Below are 16,638 nucleotides of genomic sequence, written 5' to 3' on the forward strand. Positions count from 1 at the left end.
TTTTTGTGGGCTCTGTGCGGATGGTGCTCTCATTTTTTTTAACCCTGGAAGCTTAAAGTTGATAAATGCTATTATAGTGAAGTCGATCTGAATCTCGTTTCAATTCAAGCCTAGCCTGTTTCTAATAACCTACACGAATCATTACTTATATGTACAGTAATATGAATTGAACAACACAGGCGAGTATCAAGCCTGTCAAATTTATTACAGAATTCATTTTGGCGAATGCGCTGCGGAACTTCACAGCCTTATACCACCATCCCCGTTTCTCCGTAGAACGAATAGAAAGTCGGTCTACTATTTCTCTTACTCTGTGGAGTTTCCTTGGAGGCTTACCAAGCATTTCGACTCAACATTTCTGATCCACATAGTCCAAATAAGGAACGCTTCTGTCTTCGTCCTTATTTCCAGTAAGTTATAACCCAAGTCTATTTAGGGTCAGAGTAAATAGATACCTACTAAGTCTGCGTGCTTCATCTTCGACAACATCACTTTCCATCAGGAGAGTTGGTAGTTAAAAGCGGAAAAAAACGTTATATAAAATTGTAATGGATAACGAATCAATGAAATAAACGAAATATAACTTAAAATTTAAGATACCTGATATTTTTTCGAGCTATAACTTGTCTGTAATTTTAAAGCATATATTTGCTCTTCATTGCTTGTAGGCGTAATCATTTACTACAAAAGTTATTTCATAAGACTTTTCCGATCGGAACACAATGTTCATGCTTTCATCACAGGTATTTTTAAGCTTCCGTGGTAAAAGCTATTTTACCCGACTCTTCAAAGGAAGAATTACAAAAATATTGTTACCAATTCCGTAACTGTTTTCCAGGAAACCCCAGCACTTTGTTTTGCGTTACAAATTAATATTTTAAGCTGACACTAAGCAGGCCTTCTCTTTTAGCTAAAAGTTTTTCAAAGGGAACAAACAGTTATGAAAACTCCCTTCAGAGACGACTTTTCAAACATTTCCACTATATAAATTCATGTATATACGCACTTAAATACATACAAACATATATTTACATTATTTTATATTAGTTTTTATTTGTAGTGACAGACATTTGATTTTGCACAGATTGAGATGTTTATAAAAAAAAATCGGTTTTAACTTCAATATATACACTCTATATATAGATTGGTATGTTCGTACATTAACTAAAATGTTGAATAATTAAACTTCTTTGTCACTTAAATTTATTCACACATATGCAAATTAACAATGTATAACTAAAAATTTATATCGCATTAATTACCTTAAAATTTTTAATTGAGTATCTATCTCGTCGATTTCATTTAAATCATACGCAAATATGAGTTAAATAATTTGAAAAGAAATTCGAAGCGGCGCTGTTATCGACAATCGGTTGAGTTATTACCGGGCTCTGACCAATTTTACGCCCGTATTTCTTCGGTTGAAATCCGTATCAAGAACTGTCATCGGGATGTCTCCTGTTTTTTATCAGCATATATGTGATAAAAATTATTGACTGGACTAAATACAAAATGCTAAATCCTACATTAATATATTTTATTCTAGAAGATGCCTATCGAAGCATCATAGTTGTTAATGAAGGTTTGTCAGTCTTCTATCGTGACGGCAACAATAAGTTTCTAGAATATTCTCTACGATCGAATCAGAAATTAGGAGATCAACAAGCGAAAGTAGCCGACATTGACTTGTTGTCGTAGCTGAACTGGTCAATGGGCAGGGTACAAGCGCAGCGTCCATCCTCCTACAAGTCTGTCTACCCAGGACCTCATTAAGACCGTTAGAAGACGTAAGAGGGAAACTTCTTACTAGTGTTATTGGAAATTAATAGAAAAGACCTATGTTCAGCCGTGGGCATCATTGACTTTTTTATTTGTTTACTGCCATGTGTGGGACAGGGACGCTACACTACTGGTAAAAATCTTATTTCAGATTTCTTACCTCACAAATTCTTTTTCCCTTTCTTCACATCCTTTACTAAATATTTCTTGCTCCATACTTTTGACACCTTATTTTAATCGATTGTCTATTGTAACACTATCTTGCAGAGCCTGAGGAACGCAAGGCGACCTATCATCGTTCACGAGGGATGCAATGGTATCGTTTTCTAAAAATAATACTAGTGATAATGTCTGGTTTTATTTACTCGCTGCCGTTATATTTTACCCGCTACGTTAATGAAGCATTCTTTTAACCGCACTTTTTTAAGTGAAGGGATAGATGAGTTTTGTTACCGTCAATTATTGTAAAGCAATATAAGCATATGGCTAGGTTTTTAAATTCAAAAATGAGATCACAATCTCACTTTTGCTTAGTTTACGCATCGTACTCGCTATCATTATTCGAAAATCTAAAATTTCCTAAACGGCATAATTATACCCTAGGATGTAAATGTCACGACGCACACGAGATATTTGCGATTTGAGAAGTTGACGCTTGTAGACCTGCCCCGCCTTGCGACGCACATACGTCTGTAGAATACTAGGACTAGCACGCACTAAAATAGTTTGGTTGCTGCCTAAATTTTGAGTTACAGAATTACTCTTGCGGCAGATGTCTTTAAAAAAAAAACCTAAAAACTTTACCCTCAATCAACTTTTATTATGATCTCTAACAATTTCGTAGGCAAAAAGCGTAAACTGATAAGGATCAACAGAACCGTCCCTTTGCAGACATTCTCCGAAGAGCACTTTGTACCTTAAGCGGTCGTAAAATATCTTTGTACTTTGAAACCCGAGATACTTTAGAAACGTCCCCTTTCCGGTTTAGGCTCAAAAGTAATGATTTAGAAAAGTGGCCGATAGAAAATATGCGTCCGCTCTTATCTTTACATGCTTTCTCTGTACTAACACTCAAGTTTGAGGAGTAGATACAACCATGAAAGACATTTAGCGCAATAAGTTTTACTCGCGGTTTCTACCAGGAAACTACGAAAAAAAGTAACGAACATAGATGTGATGATAGTATCAAAATTTCTTACGTAGACCAACAAAGCTGTAATTTATAGTAAGCTGTAATATATATGAATAGATTGTAATATCATTTATGAAAATTAAACGATTCATATTTGTTTTACTGGTGTCGCCCACATTAAAAGAACAAGTCGGGGACATTACTGGACGGCACAATATTTACAAAAGTAAAAATAAATAAAATATCGAGAACTTCGTAGTCTAATCAATTATATTACTTTAAAATAACAGTAATAATGAATTATTATGTAAGAAATGATCATTGGAATAGAAGCATTTACCGATGAGAAACTCCATAAGAGTACTTTTAAATACGTAAATATTTACCACATTTTTTATTGTTGTATGTTTATATATTGCTGGTCCCATTCGATAGATACTCTTTTACAGAAGAGTACCTTAATATTATCCCAAAGCATATATATTACTATATAGATGAAGATTAAAAATCTTTTATAACTCTACTAAATAATTAGTTCTTTTTACCTAACTTATGATAAACTAACTCGTGTTTTTTTTTTAATTTCGTTTCATTTATAACATTACATAATCAACTTAACTGAAACTATTATCTTAAAGCAAGACATTTGCGATCCAACAACGGACGTGGCTTAACAGATGCTATTCACAACTTAACAAGGAGTTCCAATCGTTACACCAACGCCTTGTGGCTAAAGTTTCTAAGGATTATTGTAATTAGCAGAGCATTAAATTTTACAGTTTTTTGTATGTTAATGACGTCTTTGTCACGGCAAATGTTCTTTAAGCGTCTAATTTCTTCTTTTGAAATTATAAGCCAAAAAAAATTAAATCTTGAATAATTTCTAGGATTTTTTCTTTCTTTTTTAGCCTTCTTCGACTATAAATTTAACGTAGACTTCCTTCACTTCTTCTCTTTTCTTGCTTTGGCCAGTGAGGATCTATGTTTTGTGTTACTCCTTCCAACGCATTTATGGTCTTCCCCATATTGTTTTTTGGGTCTTATCGTCTCGATTCCAGCAAGAGCTTGTATCAGGACCTTACCTTTTCTGGAAATGTGGCCTTTTCCCTCTTTTTTTTACTTTTGCCACTCTAAGACTGTGACTTCGCTTTGATTTCTGAACTCCTTGTTTGTGTTATAGTCCCTGAGAGTGACACGTACTGGCTTCTTCTCCATTGCCCTTTAAGTCACCCTCACTCAGGTCATTTACCCCGTCATAACAAGTGGTTTACGCTACTTCCCCCGTACCTACTCACAAACCAATACCAAAACAAGGCGTCCCAAGGACACCAACTCCAATCTTAGGATTCCCACAATCCAAGCACCACACCCCACACGCTGCAGACACAACCCAACGAGCTCTAACCATACAACATCACTGCACCTGCGACACACCGCACATGATACCGCTTACTTCACAATAGAACAAACCATTACTCACCACACCACACGAACCGTATTGGAGGGCAACCTACGCCCCCTTATCGCGAATAGCTTTGGCAATCCGGGGAAGGATCCGGATCTTTCCTTGGATCGCCGAGTCGCCCACGCTGCCGTCTCAAAGCCGCAAACATAACTATCACACTACAGACCTCTATAAATGTAGGGCTGTGTCCTATTTATGAGCATCATCATGACACTGAAATGCGTGCGACCAGTAATATTTATTTTTGATATGTTCACGGGCCTTTTCGTTCTATAATCTGGCACCAATGAAGCTATATAAGCTCCCGGACTAACAGTATCAACATCTATAGAAACAATAGTAGTCAGGTCATTTATGACTTCTTTAGCGATAACATTGGTTTCTGCTTTATAATTATGAAAATAATTCACTATGAAACATTTCCATAATTATAACAATTAAACTTAAACAAATTTAACAATAAATAAAATTTAATTCAAATAATTTTATTCGGTTACCAAGATCTTTAATGAATGCTACCGTGATATATATAGAGGTTCGTGTAGGAAATCAGAAATCTAATCACCAACAGACATTTTTTGTTATCGAAGAGATATATCCACGTGACTTATCAGGTGGCTACTATCAAGTGATTTTTATGTTTGTCTACTTTTTACAAATCTTTAGACAATTTATTTGACGATTCATGTTTTTTTAAGCTCTATTGTAAAATCCTTTGTAGCAATTTATTGATCAATATACATAGAGATAGATATAGACAAATCGAGCGCCAATTTCTTAATAATTTTGATAACGTTTACACTTACAAACGCTGACTCATGCAAAGTCAGACCAAGATCATGCCGTTCTGGACCAGTCTTTCATAAGTGCAAGAGATAGAGATATGATTCATGCAGAACAGTGGTCATTGAACAGTAAGATCTACTATCCTCATTATGAGAAATACACACAACTAATTGCGACGTCCAAAAATATTTTTTTTAATTTATGTATCGTCATCCCCAAATATTCATGTAATGAGTTTTAAATTTGTTAATATCAAATTTACGTACAGTTTTAAAAACATCATCAAAACATCGCCGAAATTGCATGCGAAGTAATTATTATAATAAAACTACACGGCGAAGAGCAAAATTTTAATCGCAAGCTCGTTACGAACCAAAGCTTGGAACTCAATTTCATATGACAAAGTTAGATGAAGTTATGTCCTGTACTCGCAGAGATATGTCCGGAACACATAAACGTATTACGGCTTGGTTGTCGAATCATAATTATGCCTGACAGGACTTTCAAAATCATGTATTAAAAACGTCACTTGTATGTTAATAAAATATCGAAATTAGATCAAGTCAAATCCACTACATCATCTTTTGCGATCAACTTTTGAGCTGTCATCTACACAATTTTATTATAAAAATCAAAACTATATTCTTTTCTTTTAATTCTTGGATGAATTATGAACGATTTTTTTAAAAGGAAAACAATTTTTTTCCAAAAAAACAAGGACTAAAAAAAGCTGACAAAGATTTGTTTTAGGAAAATATTTGTTTTAAGTAAATAATTGTCGTGGTTTACTTTTTTTTGACTAAAATTAACAAAAATCAATCAATAAATATATATTATAAGGTTACATTTGTCTGATGTATTTGTGACTGATTAATAATAAGGTTTTTCTACTTCTTTCAGTATAACTTGGCTGAAATAGCCAGAAAGCAGTAACTTCTTTTGATGTACAAAAATATTTATAACATTATGTGAATATATTTGTCTGATATATTTGTGACTGATTTATTCACATTATTGAACTGGTTAATATAACAAAAGGCAAATAACATTTTTGGTGCACAAATAAAACAAATAAATATATTTTGATAAGGAAAACGATACATCCAAATTATGTTCTCTCTAACGCCAAAGGTGTAACGTCATTTATAGAATAATGAATATTCTTCTTATAGCATCGTTGATTAGATTAGGTTATTATAAGTTATCAATATTTTACTAACGTATAAAATCTAACAAAAAATTTGGTATGTGCGAGATACAACTCATCGTAATTTTAGATAAAGCCGTACATTATTTAGGCGGAAAAAGATTTTCTGTTAAACATTAAAAACCTCTTACATTTCAGAGCTGCAAGCCGGAACATATAATTTGCGGCGCACGTGACAAAATTCAGGGATTCCCCCGCACGCGACACGGCAATATTTCAACCTCGCGGTGACGTCATAGTACATTTATTTTACAACTAAGCAGATCCCGCAGGCCAGAATTAGACGTCTTGTGTTAAAATTTACTTTCATGTTGAATATAAAAAGCTTTTCAATGTAGCTTTAATTTTAACTGCAGAATGAATAACGAACAGAATTGTAACTTCCTAGAAATGAATTTGCAAAATAGCGTTTATTTATAATATTATAAAGTAATGTCTAATAATATGAATGTAAGGGTAATGTATTATTTTTATCAAAAAACTTCACTTTGAGGGACGTACTAATGTTGTCTTTAAATCTATATATATATACGTCATCCGTGAAATTAATGAACGAAGAGAATGAATTCTATTGAGCGAGAATAATTGATCTGCAATAGATATGAAATATTACTTAACTGCTATTAAATGGTTGCATTGCATGATATGCAATGAATAGTAATCATTGTATTCAATACTCTAATAACTAAGAAAAACGTAACTTATAAATTTGTTAAAATAAGTTTAATTGCTACCACATTAATGAAAGGCGTTAATGTAAAATTTTTTTTTTCTAAAAGTCAATTTAAATTATTAATACTGAAATATCACAGGGTCCATTTTTGTCAGTTGTTTTTTGGCCTGATCTACAACTGTTGCTTATTTGCCATTTACAAATTCCACCGGATTGAGGACACAGAGCGTGAAAGGATTTGGATTTCATTCATCTTCTTAGTATCAGATTCCTAATACTTTATAGAATGTTGTAATGAAATTAAATTATAATTTCCAGACGGGCTTGCTTTTGTATCGCCGATAAAGTATTTGAGGTTTTCATTTAGAAAATCCATGTTTTAACATGACCATTTTTATGTCGCCTGTTCCCATGTTCGAAAAACAACAAAATTATTTATTTACGCATCATACAGTGCAAAATTTTTGTATAAAAAGCATTAATATAAACAGCGTGTTTATAAAATAACATATTTTTATTTATTAAGTTTAGAATTGATTAGTTACAGCTAGGACAAAACTTCTGTCGGGTCAATTAGCATCATCATTATATTAACTCCAGAATATGTCCCGTGGAGGGATGAAACACGTGTTGAGTGATTTGGTGGTGGCGGTTGTGTGATTCGCATTGTTTGCCGCATACGCATTTATCAGCGGGCTGGCGGGCGGTGCATTTCATTGCACGACTACCACTGCATGTGCGGAAGTGGCTAAATATTGGTCCTTTTCTTAATTATGTTAAACGATAGATGTATACTGCTAAGCAAAACCTCGCCCAAGGAACGACACAATAAATGTCTTTTTAACCAGTGCAATACCAGATATAAAAAGTAAAATATAAATAAAATTCATTTATTCAACAGTGAAACTTTAAACAGTACTCTTATTGATCGTCAACTTATTATTAAACATTTTAATCTATTTTATTATTGTCTCTTCTCCGATTCGCAGGGTATTATAGGAAGAAACTCCACTACAGGAACAGACAGTGAAGCATCTACAAATCTGTGTCTTCCAATTAATTTTTGGTGACAGTTTAAAAAAAATCACCGGAAAATTCACGCTATCTGAACGCTACATGATAAGATAAAATTTATAATGCATTTCTCAAATATTTATTAATTATTTATCGCTGTAAAAGTATTGATGTTACAGATTTCAGGTCAGCGTTATTAAGTTCATTAAACAGGTACTTTTTTTAAAAAATAACTTGTTTTAATGTGGATAAACAAAGGAAATATCGTATTATTTTTAGTATATTCCCTATGTTATATACATACAATAAACATTAAATTTTAAAACTTTATTAACATACAGTAACACTTCCAGTCATTATGTTAGTATTAATTTTTGTGGCACACAAAAATTAACTTCATAAAAGACGCAGAATTAAAAATAGATGATATTTGAGAACTTCTATTATAAAAGAGTCAGTTTATTATTTTAATTATCATTTCAGCCGTAGAACTTCCACTGCTGCACATAAGGCTTTTATAAAGATTTCCAATAAGATGGAAATTGCCCCATATACAGCATCTCCACACGACCTTAGCAAGGTCGTCTGTCCACCTTATAGTCTTACGCTGTGCTTCCCGATCCATGGTCTCCAAAATTCGGTCATGTACTTAAAAAATAATGATATACTTATGTTTAGTACATAAATAATTAAAAAGTATAAATATCTTGTTTTTGTTGGTTAAAAAAAACAGTAAATTTGTAAAAGCAACTTTCTATATTAATATATTATTAAAGTTTTATTAACGAAAAAAGTAATGATTTTGCCAAAATATTCGTTTTAATAAAAATCGCTAAAGATAGTATAATATATAACACAATCAATAACTAAACAATTGATAAGATAAAATGGACATAGATTACGTGATTCAATCAATAGCGAAACGTTGCAGTCGTTTATTAAACGTAAAGCGGTGTTTTCCTATCCGGGTTTAGTGGCAAAGGAGCATAATTTCTCATATGAAAAAAGTGTAAAATGGATGATGTGCACAAGGAGGAGTACAGTAACATTGCAAAAAGGCATTTTCCTAAACTTCACGAAAGAATACAAAACAAGTACAATGAAATGCAGAAAAAGATTGAGAAATCTAAATCAATCGACATGCTTACATCCCTCAACGATAATTTCATTTACATGGAGCCAAAAAGACATCTAAGTTTAGAAGACGACAGAAAAGAAAACGAAGTTTTTTTTAATAGTGTTGAAAACGGTAAGAAGCTGAAAAGAGAAGTGATGACCGTCAAAAATATGGAAAAAGTTAGTGCCACGTATCAGGAGATTACTTGTAATGAAATAATCGTTACTGAACATGAATCAAGTGTCACAGAATATGAAAAATTTGAAAGTGAAAATGAAGATAATTCCACTGAAAAAATTTTTCTTGCTGATATGAGCAATTTTTCGAAAACAAGTTTAGAGTCGTAAGTAAATCTAAAATCAAGTAAATCCTCTAAATTTTCATAAAAAATTGTAGCATTGTTCTTATTCTTATTTGTCCTATTTTACTAGACTGCAAGATATCGACAAGGAAATTGATGAGATGAATCCGCCATCAACACCTGTTAAAAAATTTATACGCGAAAAAATTGGTTCACGAATTATAGCAGTAAAGGAAAAACGGAATGCTAATAAGGAGAAAAAGAAAGAGGCTCGTGAAAGAGTCGAAAAGGTAACATACATAATTTAAGATAGACTATGAAAATTTGTTTCATTACGATCAAAGTAGTTATAAAAACATTGATATTTTGGAAACGTTTCAGTTAATTTTTACAAACACTCCCGACCATGACTTCGATAAAGTTTTTAAAAGAACTAAGTTTGCAACTTTAACTATTGCACTGATTGAGGCATCCGGTTTCGAGATGCTACCCATTGATGAAAAACTTCGCTTTTTGTACTGTCGTTTAAGGTAATAACAACATTAATTACATTATCAACTGGATGCTAAAATACCTTAAAATACAATTACAAAATGTTTTAATTATAGATTAGGTAACGAAAAAAGAAAATCAAAATTAGTAAAAAGCAGCAAATCTGTGGTTAAATGGCAAGAGTTAATAAATATGAACATGTATGATGAAACACTTTTGGAAATTTCCTTATGGGATCGGGACGTTTTCATTGGCAAGTTAGTGAATCGATTTTACATTACAAGATTGCTGTAACGTTATCCAAATCTTATTTCATTTCAATTACGTTTTACTTTATAGGTCTACGATCGATTTGTCCCTTTTAAGAAATGAGCAAACACATAAGATGCGAATTGATCTGGAGGATGGTGCGCCCATACAATTATTCTTTTTACTAACGATAAGTGGAACAACGCTGATCAATACAATTTGCGATCTTGATGATTACCAAAACATCCAACGTAGAATGAGTGTAGCTCGAAAACAATTTGTAAGTTTTTTTTTTATTTATTGTTATCATCATCATTTCAGCCTTAGGATCCAATGCTGAATATGAGCCTCTTCATAAGTCAAGAGGACCGTTTTCCAGGCATCCTGTATCTTCCGATGACCTATACGAGATCGTGTGTTCACTTTATAGGCGGATGTCCTACTCTGCGTTTATCGATCTCTGGTCCCCGCTAAACTTCCTTGCTACTTTACTTTCCAATCCGAAACATACCAACTTGCCATTACATGCAGACGAATAATTAATTGATTGATCTTTTTATGTATCTTGTGTCCTTTTTCAATATCTTATTTATGTTTTCCTCAGAAATGGTACCGAACGTGGAAAAAGTTTAGTGACGTAGGCTGGCTATCAGTCATTGCTTTTGGTGCTAAAGGATTATCCACCAGCGACTGCTGCTGTATATTAAAGCTGGACAACGAGAGGCTCTACACGCACACAGAGTATAAAACAAACTCCCCTAATTGGATGAAAGTCTTTGCTTTGTAAGTGCAGTGCGAATTTTATATCATATTAAGGTTTGTGGGCAACTATGGTGAGTAAAGTTTTACAATACCCTCCTATGTAATGGCTCTATTTAAACAATATTACTTTGGCTTAAACAAAAGCTTAAGAATATTGTATTACTGTGTGAAGGAGTTTTTATTGATAATAATGCTTCGAATGAATTGCTTTACCTCTGTGTCAAGGATATTGTAAAAGTGGTCACAAAAAATTCCGTTTGAGTTTGTTCTCTTCTTAGATCATGGCGCATCATCTAATTCTACTTATTGGCCTCTTTTTGCATTCATTACACAGGATCACCAGTGCTCACAAATTCTAGAGGATGTGCGTAGCTTCTTCTGCGTACCATAATATACTAAAAAATTTTCGCAAGTAGACTTTCTAGCAATTTTTCTAACAAAATGTTAAAAGTATTAATAGTTGCGCTTACCTTTATAGCAATGTAACAGATATAACATCGGTGCTAGAAGTCATAGTTTGGGATGAAAAACGAACAGAGGAAGTAGGAAAGGTTTCAATACCGTTGTTGAACATAAAAAACCCAAGTAAAAAATGGTACGCACTCAAAGGAATCAATCAAAGGGAGAGGGCAAAGGGAAATAATCCGAGAATACTGCTGGAAATGGGAATTACTTGGAATCTCGTAAGTGAATCGTTAAGATATTTTTCGATCTTCAGACGTAACTGTTACGTTTTACAAAAATAAAAATGTTCCTCGGCATTTATGATTATAATAGGATTTCTTTTCTTTTTGTATATGTACACAAAGAACATAGGTTTATGTGCCCATTGTATATTTATGTTTTCTTTTGGCATTTTAACTAACGTAGAGTAAATATAGATAAGTCATTTATATATATAAAACTTATAATAATTAATGTATTTAAAAAAAAACTAATGATATTAGTTGAAAGATAAACGCTTAATCTCACTGAAATAAGTGTGATAATAACCGATGTATGCGTACTGCAAGGCAAAGGTCTACCACAAACATCTCCACGACGGCCAGTATTGCGCTACCCGAATGCAGCGATTTTGAGCGATCTTGACTATATCGTCGGTTCTATTGGGAGACTTACCCATGCCGAGTCTACAAGCTAGTGTTCGCAGCTTGAAAACCTTTCAATCTCAACTCTCGTAGGTTGTACGAGCGACGTACGCCACCCACTGTCAATTCAGACTAACAATTCGGCGACAGTAACATTGGTTCTTCCAATAAAATTTTCTTTCCAGTGTCGTTCTCGCAGCGAAGCTGTTGCTCCGTTGTTCTTTGAGCGATCGTGATTCTTTTTATAAAGACCAGCGTAAAGAACCACGACTCAAATCTATGTCATAACCAGCAAAATTCAATGGTCAAAGACCTCCATCTTCACACATTGCGGGATTTTATTAAAATCATTTTTAGAATTAAGTGTATACATTTCTACCATTCTTGCTATTTTTTATTTATTCAGGTAAAAGCATCTGTTCGTGTTGTTAATCCCAAAGAAGTCAATTTACTGCAAACAGAAGAGAAATTAGACAGGCATACATTTGCCCGTAACATATCACGGGCGAAAGCAATTATCTCATGGTTTATGAGCGCATTCCAAATATTTAAGTAAGAATTTATTTCCTTTGTGTACCTAAATGCTTTCATTCTAATTTCGTAATGCAACGTGCAATACTATTATTATTAAACATAGACATGCTCGTTCACGTTTCGATTCGCTTCACGCTATTCATGGTTCGTTGGTACCAATGTAAATACTGCTATGCTCCTTTTAATTTCATTAATGTTGCAATACTTATAATAAAGTTGCATTTATGAGTCAAAAATAAAATTGTTTTTGTGTATATTACATCTTTAATTTGAATATTTCAGGACTATGTTCGAATGGGAGTCAATGAAATGTAATATACTGGCATTGGCTGCGTGGTTAGTCTTTTGTTGGTTCTTTAAGATCTGGATGCTGCCCCTTCTTCTTCTAATCCCTTTCGCTTGGTACAAGCCTTCAAATAACCCTATGTTTAATGGTATGATTTATACAATTTATTTTCGGTTTTTATATTTTTATCTCATTCCTAGATGACAACCTCAAAAAAAAAACTTCTTATATAAATTTCTGAATGACGTCCACTGTTGAATATAGGCCTCACCGTAGATTTCTTAACTAAACTAAACTTCTGATTATATTTTTTAAACCTTATACAACACTGTCTCTATTACATGATACATTTGGTCTTGCTGGTTTACGGTACAAGCAGAAGTTTAAATAAATACGTATATTACGAGTAAAATAATACTCGTAGTACTCTTCTAAATATAAGCCTTCTGGCGAAAACTTGTAAATCGTTTTGATTGTTTATAGATTAAAATTTTCACTGACGATTTTTTAAGGGAATATCGGTTTGGTTGACGTTGCTTTATTGCAATTGAAATAGTATCTTTAACTAACACCTTTGAAAAGAGTATCAAAACAATAAAAAGCTAACATTTACGGAATGACGTAATTTCAAATTTCTTTTTACATGTTTAGGAGGTGCGGTGTTATTTGATCTTTTCATCATCTTCACTATACTCTTAGGATGTTCACTGCTGTATATACTGGAGTAGTACATAGAAGGACAGCCTTATCAAGGTGGACGGAAAACGCAAACTGTTACCAAGCAGTTTTATTGGAGATACTTAATATAATTTAAAATTTATTTAAATATATTCCTATTTTAAATATTAATTTTACAGTGAGAAGAAGGCTACAGCACGTTTCGATCGAACACGATGACACTTCTAAACAAGAAAAGGTAGAATAAATAAAAAGTTTTTTTTGTAATATTTTTTTTATAATTTGACTTAATACGTGTTATTAGTAAAAATCCATTATATTTCCAGGAAGAAAAGAATTTAACACTTCGTCAGAAAATTAATTCACTTCAAGATATGGTACAAACGGTACAAAACGTAATAGGAAAATTTGCGAGTCTCGGAGAGAGCGTTAAAAAGTAAAAATGAAATTTAATTAACACTTACGATCAGCGTCCTCTTCCCTATTATACTAAAGAGCGTTTTCCTTTTTCAGCCTTTTCAATTTCTCCGTCCCATTCGTGAGTTGTTTGGCAATATTTTTAATATTACTCATAACAATGGTTATGTACCTCGTGCCGCTTAAGTACATACTAATGATATGGGGTTAGTACGATCTTATTTTAAAAGTAAAATTATTTTGTTTATTTTCTTTATAAAATGTAAATATTTGAATATTACACTTGTATTCTCAGGTGTGCACAAATTTACAAGAAAAATTATTAAACCAAACAGAGTACCAAATAATGAAGTACTAGATTTACTGTCAAGAGTGCCTGATGACGAAACATTGGTAATTATTTTTCTCCACTATAAGCGATGTTAAAGACAGTGACAATACGTTCCCACACCAGATTTTTTTTCTCATTTGCTCAGGATCCCTCCAGCGATAATCGTCTTGAAATATTATATAATATTATATAAAGGTTCGTCTCATCTATTTGGGCAAAGCCAAAATTTTTACTGAATCCATCTTTCTCGAAATTAGATTTTGACACTGTAAGTACACCCACAGCTGGACAAAAGCCTCCTCCACAAATTTCTAATAGGACCGGTTGAAAGCGGGCTGCATTTAGCATTTCAGACGTCCTTCACATGATCGTCTATCTACCTTGTAGGTGGCCATTCCACGCTGCGCTTGCCGGTTCGTGGTCTCCACTCCAGAATCATAAGGCCCCAACAGCCGCCTATTCTGCACGCTATGTGACCTCCCCACTACCATTTCAATATTCTAGTTCATCTAAATCATATCGTCAATAAATTATATTTGTATACTTAATAATATTTTACATACTATCCATATTTTAATTTATGCTTTTCACTTACAGATAACTTGGGAACCGTTTACAGTGGAAAATTTATCTGAAGATGAACAACTGTGACATTCAAGATCTGACTAATATAATGCGTGTACATTTTTTAAGAATTAAAATAGATAATCTGACATAATATTTCTTGTATTCTTAATCGTTTTGCAATCCTTGATACGTTGATATTTAAAAATGGTAATTTTAAAACAACTGGACCTTGTTTTAATATAAGAGGAATTTTGTTTTTAAATTATTAGGCTTCTTTGAAGATCTCAAAAAATTACATTTTAAAACTGAATCTAAACTAAACATCATTGCTTGTCACTGTAGTATTATATACTACAATAACAAGCAAAGATGTATACTGCTACTTATAGCTTAACATAGGCATATATTATATATTTACTGTGGAGTTTATGTATTATAATAATGTACAGTTATTTTGCTGACATACGTATTATAAGTAATCTGTTATGTACCTGCTCTATTTTTCCTCTTAACACGTTCCCTGCACTGCTACATTATAATGATAATACCAAATGGCTTGAAAGTCCATCGCGGGGCGTATACGGCCCACGCGACAGGAAATGTGTAAATAAACAAATCCTTGCAGAAGTTGTCTAGAAACCACTGTGTGCGATAACACCGCCCATTGTACTTCATCTATTGCCTATTTAATTTAATTTCTATTTATATAATAATTGTTGCTATTATTAAACATTGAACGTCACAAAAGCATTATCGCTTAATTGTAAATTGTCCTATGCACTTAATGTTATAGCTCCACTTATCTTTCATATCGATATATCAATGTTACCTAGACATTACACTCGAATATCATAATACATCAGTGGTGACAAATGCCTGCTCTAATTGCAACTGCTTCGCGCTAACCAGGGAAACATCTATTAGCAAACCCATCGTGATCGCATGTTTAGTATGCAAACATTGAGCCCTTACCTAATATCCTACTCAACTGATTAACGGCGACGTTATACTGATCCTGTATTAATCTTCAAGTGCTACACGAGTTTAGAACCGAATGCTACTTGACAATATCTAATCAAATACATAATATGTATAAAAGTTAAAAATTAATTATTATAAAATAGATCTATTCATATAGCCCCTTAAGCGTTAAAGCGAAGACAACAAACCAGCAAACACAACGTCGGATATCAACGAACAGGATGGATACACAATGTTGTTAGAATAAGTAAGAAAAGAACCAATATTTAGCCACTTCCGCACATGCAGTAGTAGTCGTGCAACAAAGTGCGACGCCCGCCAGCCCGCTGATAAATGCGCATGCGGCAAACAATGCGGATTACACAACTACCACCGTTAAATCACTCAACACCTGTTTCACCCCTCCACGGGGCATCTTCAGGAGTTATGTTACACCGATAAGCGGGCTGGCGGGCGGTGCACTTTGTTGCACAATTACCACTGCTTGTGCGGAAGTGGCTAAATATTGGTCCTTTTCTTACTTAGGATGGACTTCTGAAAAATAACGCCTGATTCCATTAAATATGTTGTTAGAATAGTCGAAAGATACTAGCAGCAGGTCGCTTCGTTGGAAGTTTTGTTAGACATGAATGAGGAAGGCCCATGTCCAACAGTGGATAACCTTCGATTAAAATGATTATGAAGACACATATTTTTTTTAGTCTTGTTGGTGGTATAAATAACAAGGCACTACAAAGTTAAAATTGTCACCTGCACTGCAGAAATATTCGGATCCCTCA

General features: G+C 33.4%; 1 protein-coding gene across 1 annotated transcript; it reads left to right on the forward strand.

The window, feature by feature from the left end:
* The first annotated feature begins 9,006 nt into the window (after positions 1-9,006).
* On the forward strand, positions 9,007-15,014 carry LOC137919384 (multiple C2 and transmembrane domain-containing protein-like). The gene is made up of 14 exons (XM_068762446.1): positions 9,007-9,516; positions 9,605-9,764; positions 9,856-10,004; positions 10,083-10,223; positions 10,306-10,495; positions 10,820-10,998; positions 11,456-11,660; positions 12,472-12,617; positions 12,882-13,033; positions 13,743-13,801; positions 13,890-13,999; positions 14,077-14,186; positions 14,276-14,373; positions 14,909-15,014. Exons 1-14 carry the CDS (start codon positions 9,071-9,073, stop codon positions 14,960-14,962), a joined length of 2,199 nt encoding a protein of 732 aa, XP_068618547.1. The 5' UTR covers positions 9,007-9,070; the 3' UTR covers positions 14,963-15,014.
* The last annotated feature ends 1,624 nt before the right edge of the window (positions 15,015-16,638 follow it).

The sequence above is a fragment of the Battus philenor genome, unplaced genomic scaffold (genome assembly GCF_028537555.1).
Source record: "Battus philenor isolate CCGP_79_NKW_IND1 unplaced genomic scaffold, ilBatPhil1.0.hap1 SCAF_16, whole genome shotgun sequence".
NCBI classification, from domain to species: domain Eukaryota; kingdom Metazoa; phylum Arthropoda; class Insecta; order Lepidoptera; family Papilionidae; genus Battus; species Battus philenor.

Excerpts from the sequence above, each read along its gene's own strand:
- LOC137919384 (XM_068762446.1), top strand. The coding sequence starts at position 9,071 with ATGGATGATGTGCACAAGGAGGAGTACAGTAACATTGCAAAAAGGCAT. Across the intron at positions 13,034-13,742 it reads AAATAACCCTATGTTTAATG|TGAGAAGAAGGCTACAGCAC; the intron begins GTATGATTTATA and ends TTAATTTTACAG. Across the intron at positions 14,000-14,076 it reads CTCGGAGAGAGCGTTAAAAA|CCTTTTCAATTTCTCCGTCC; the intron begins GTAAAAATGAAA and ends TTCCTTTTTCAG.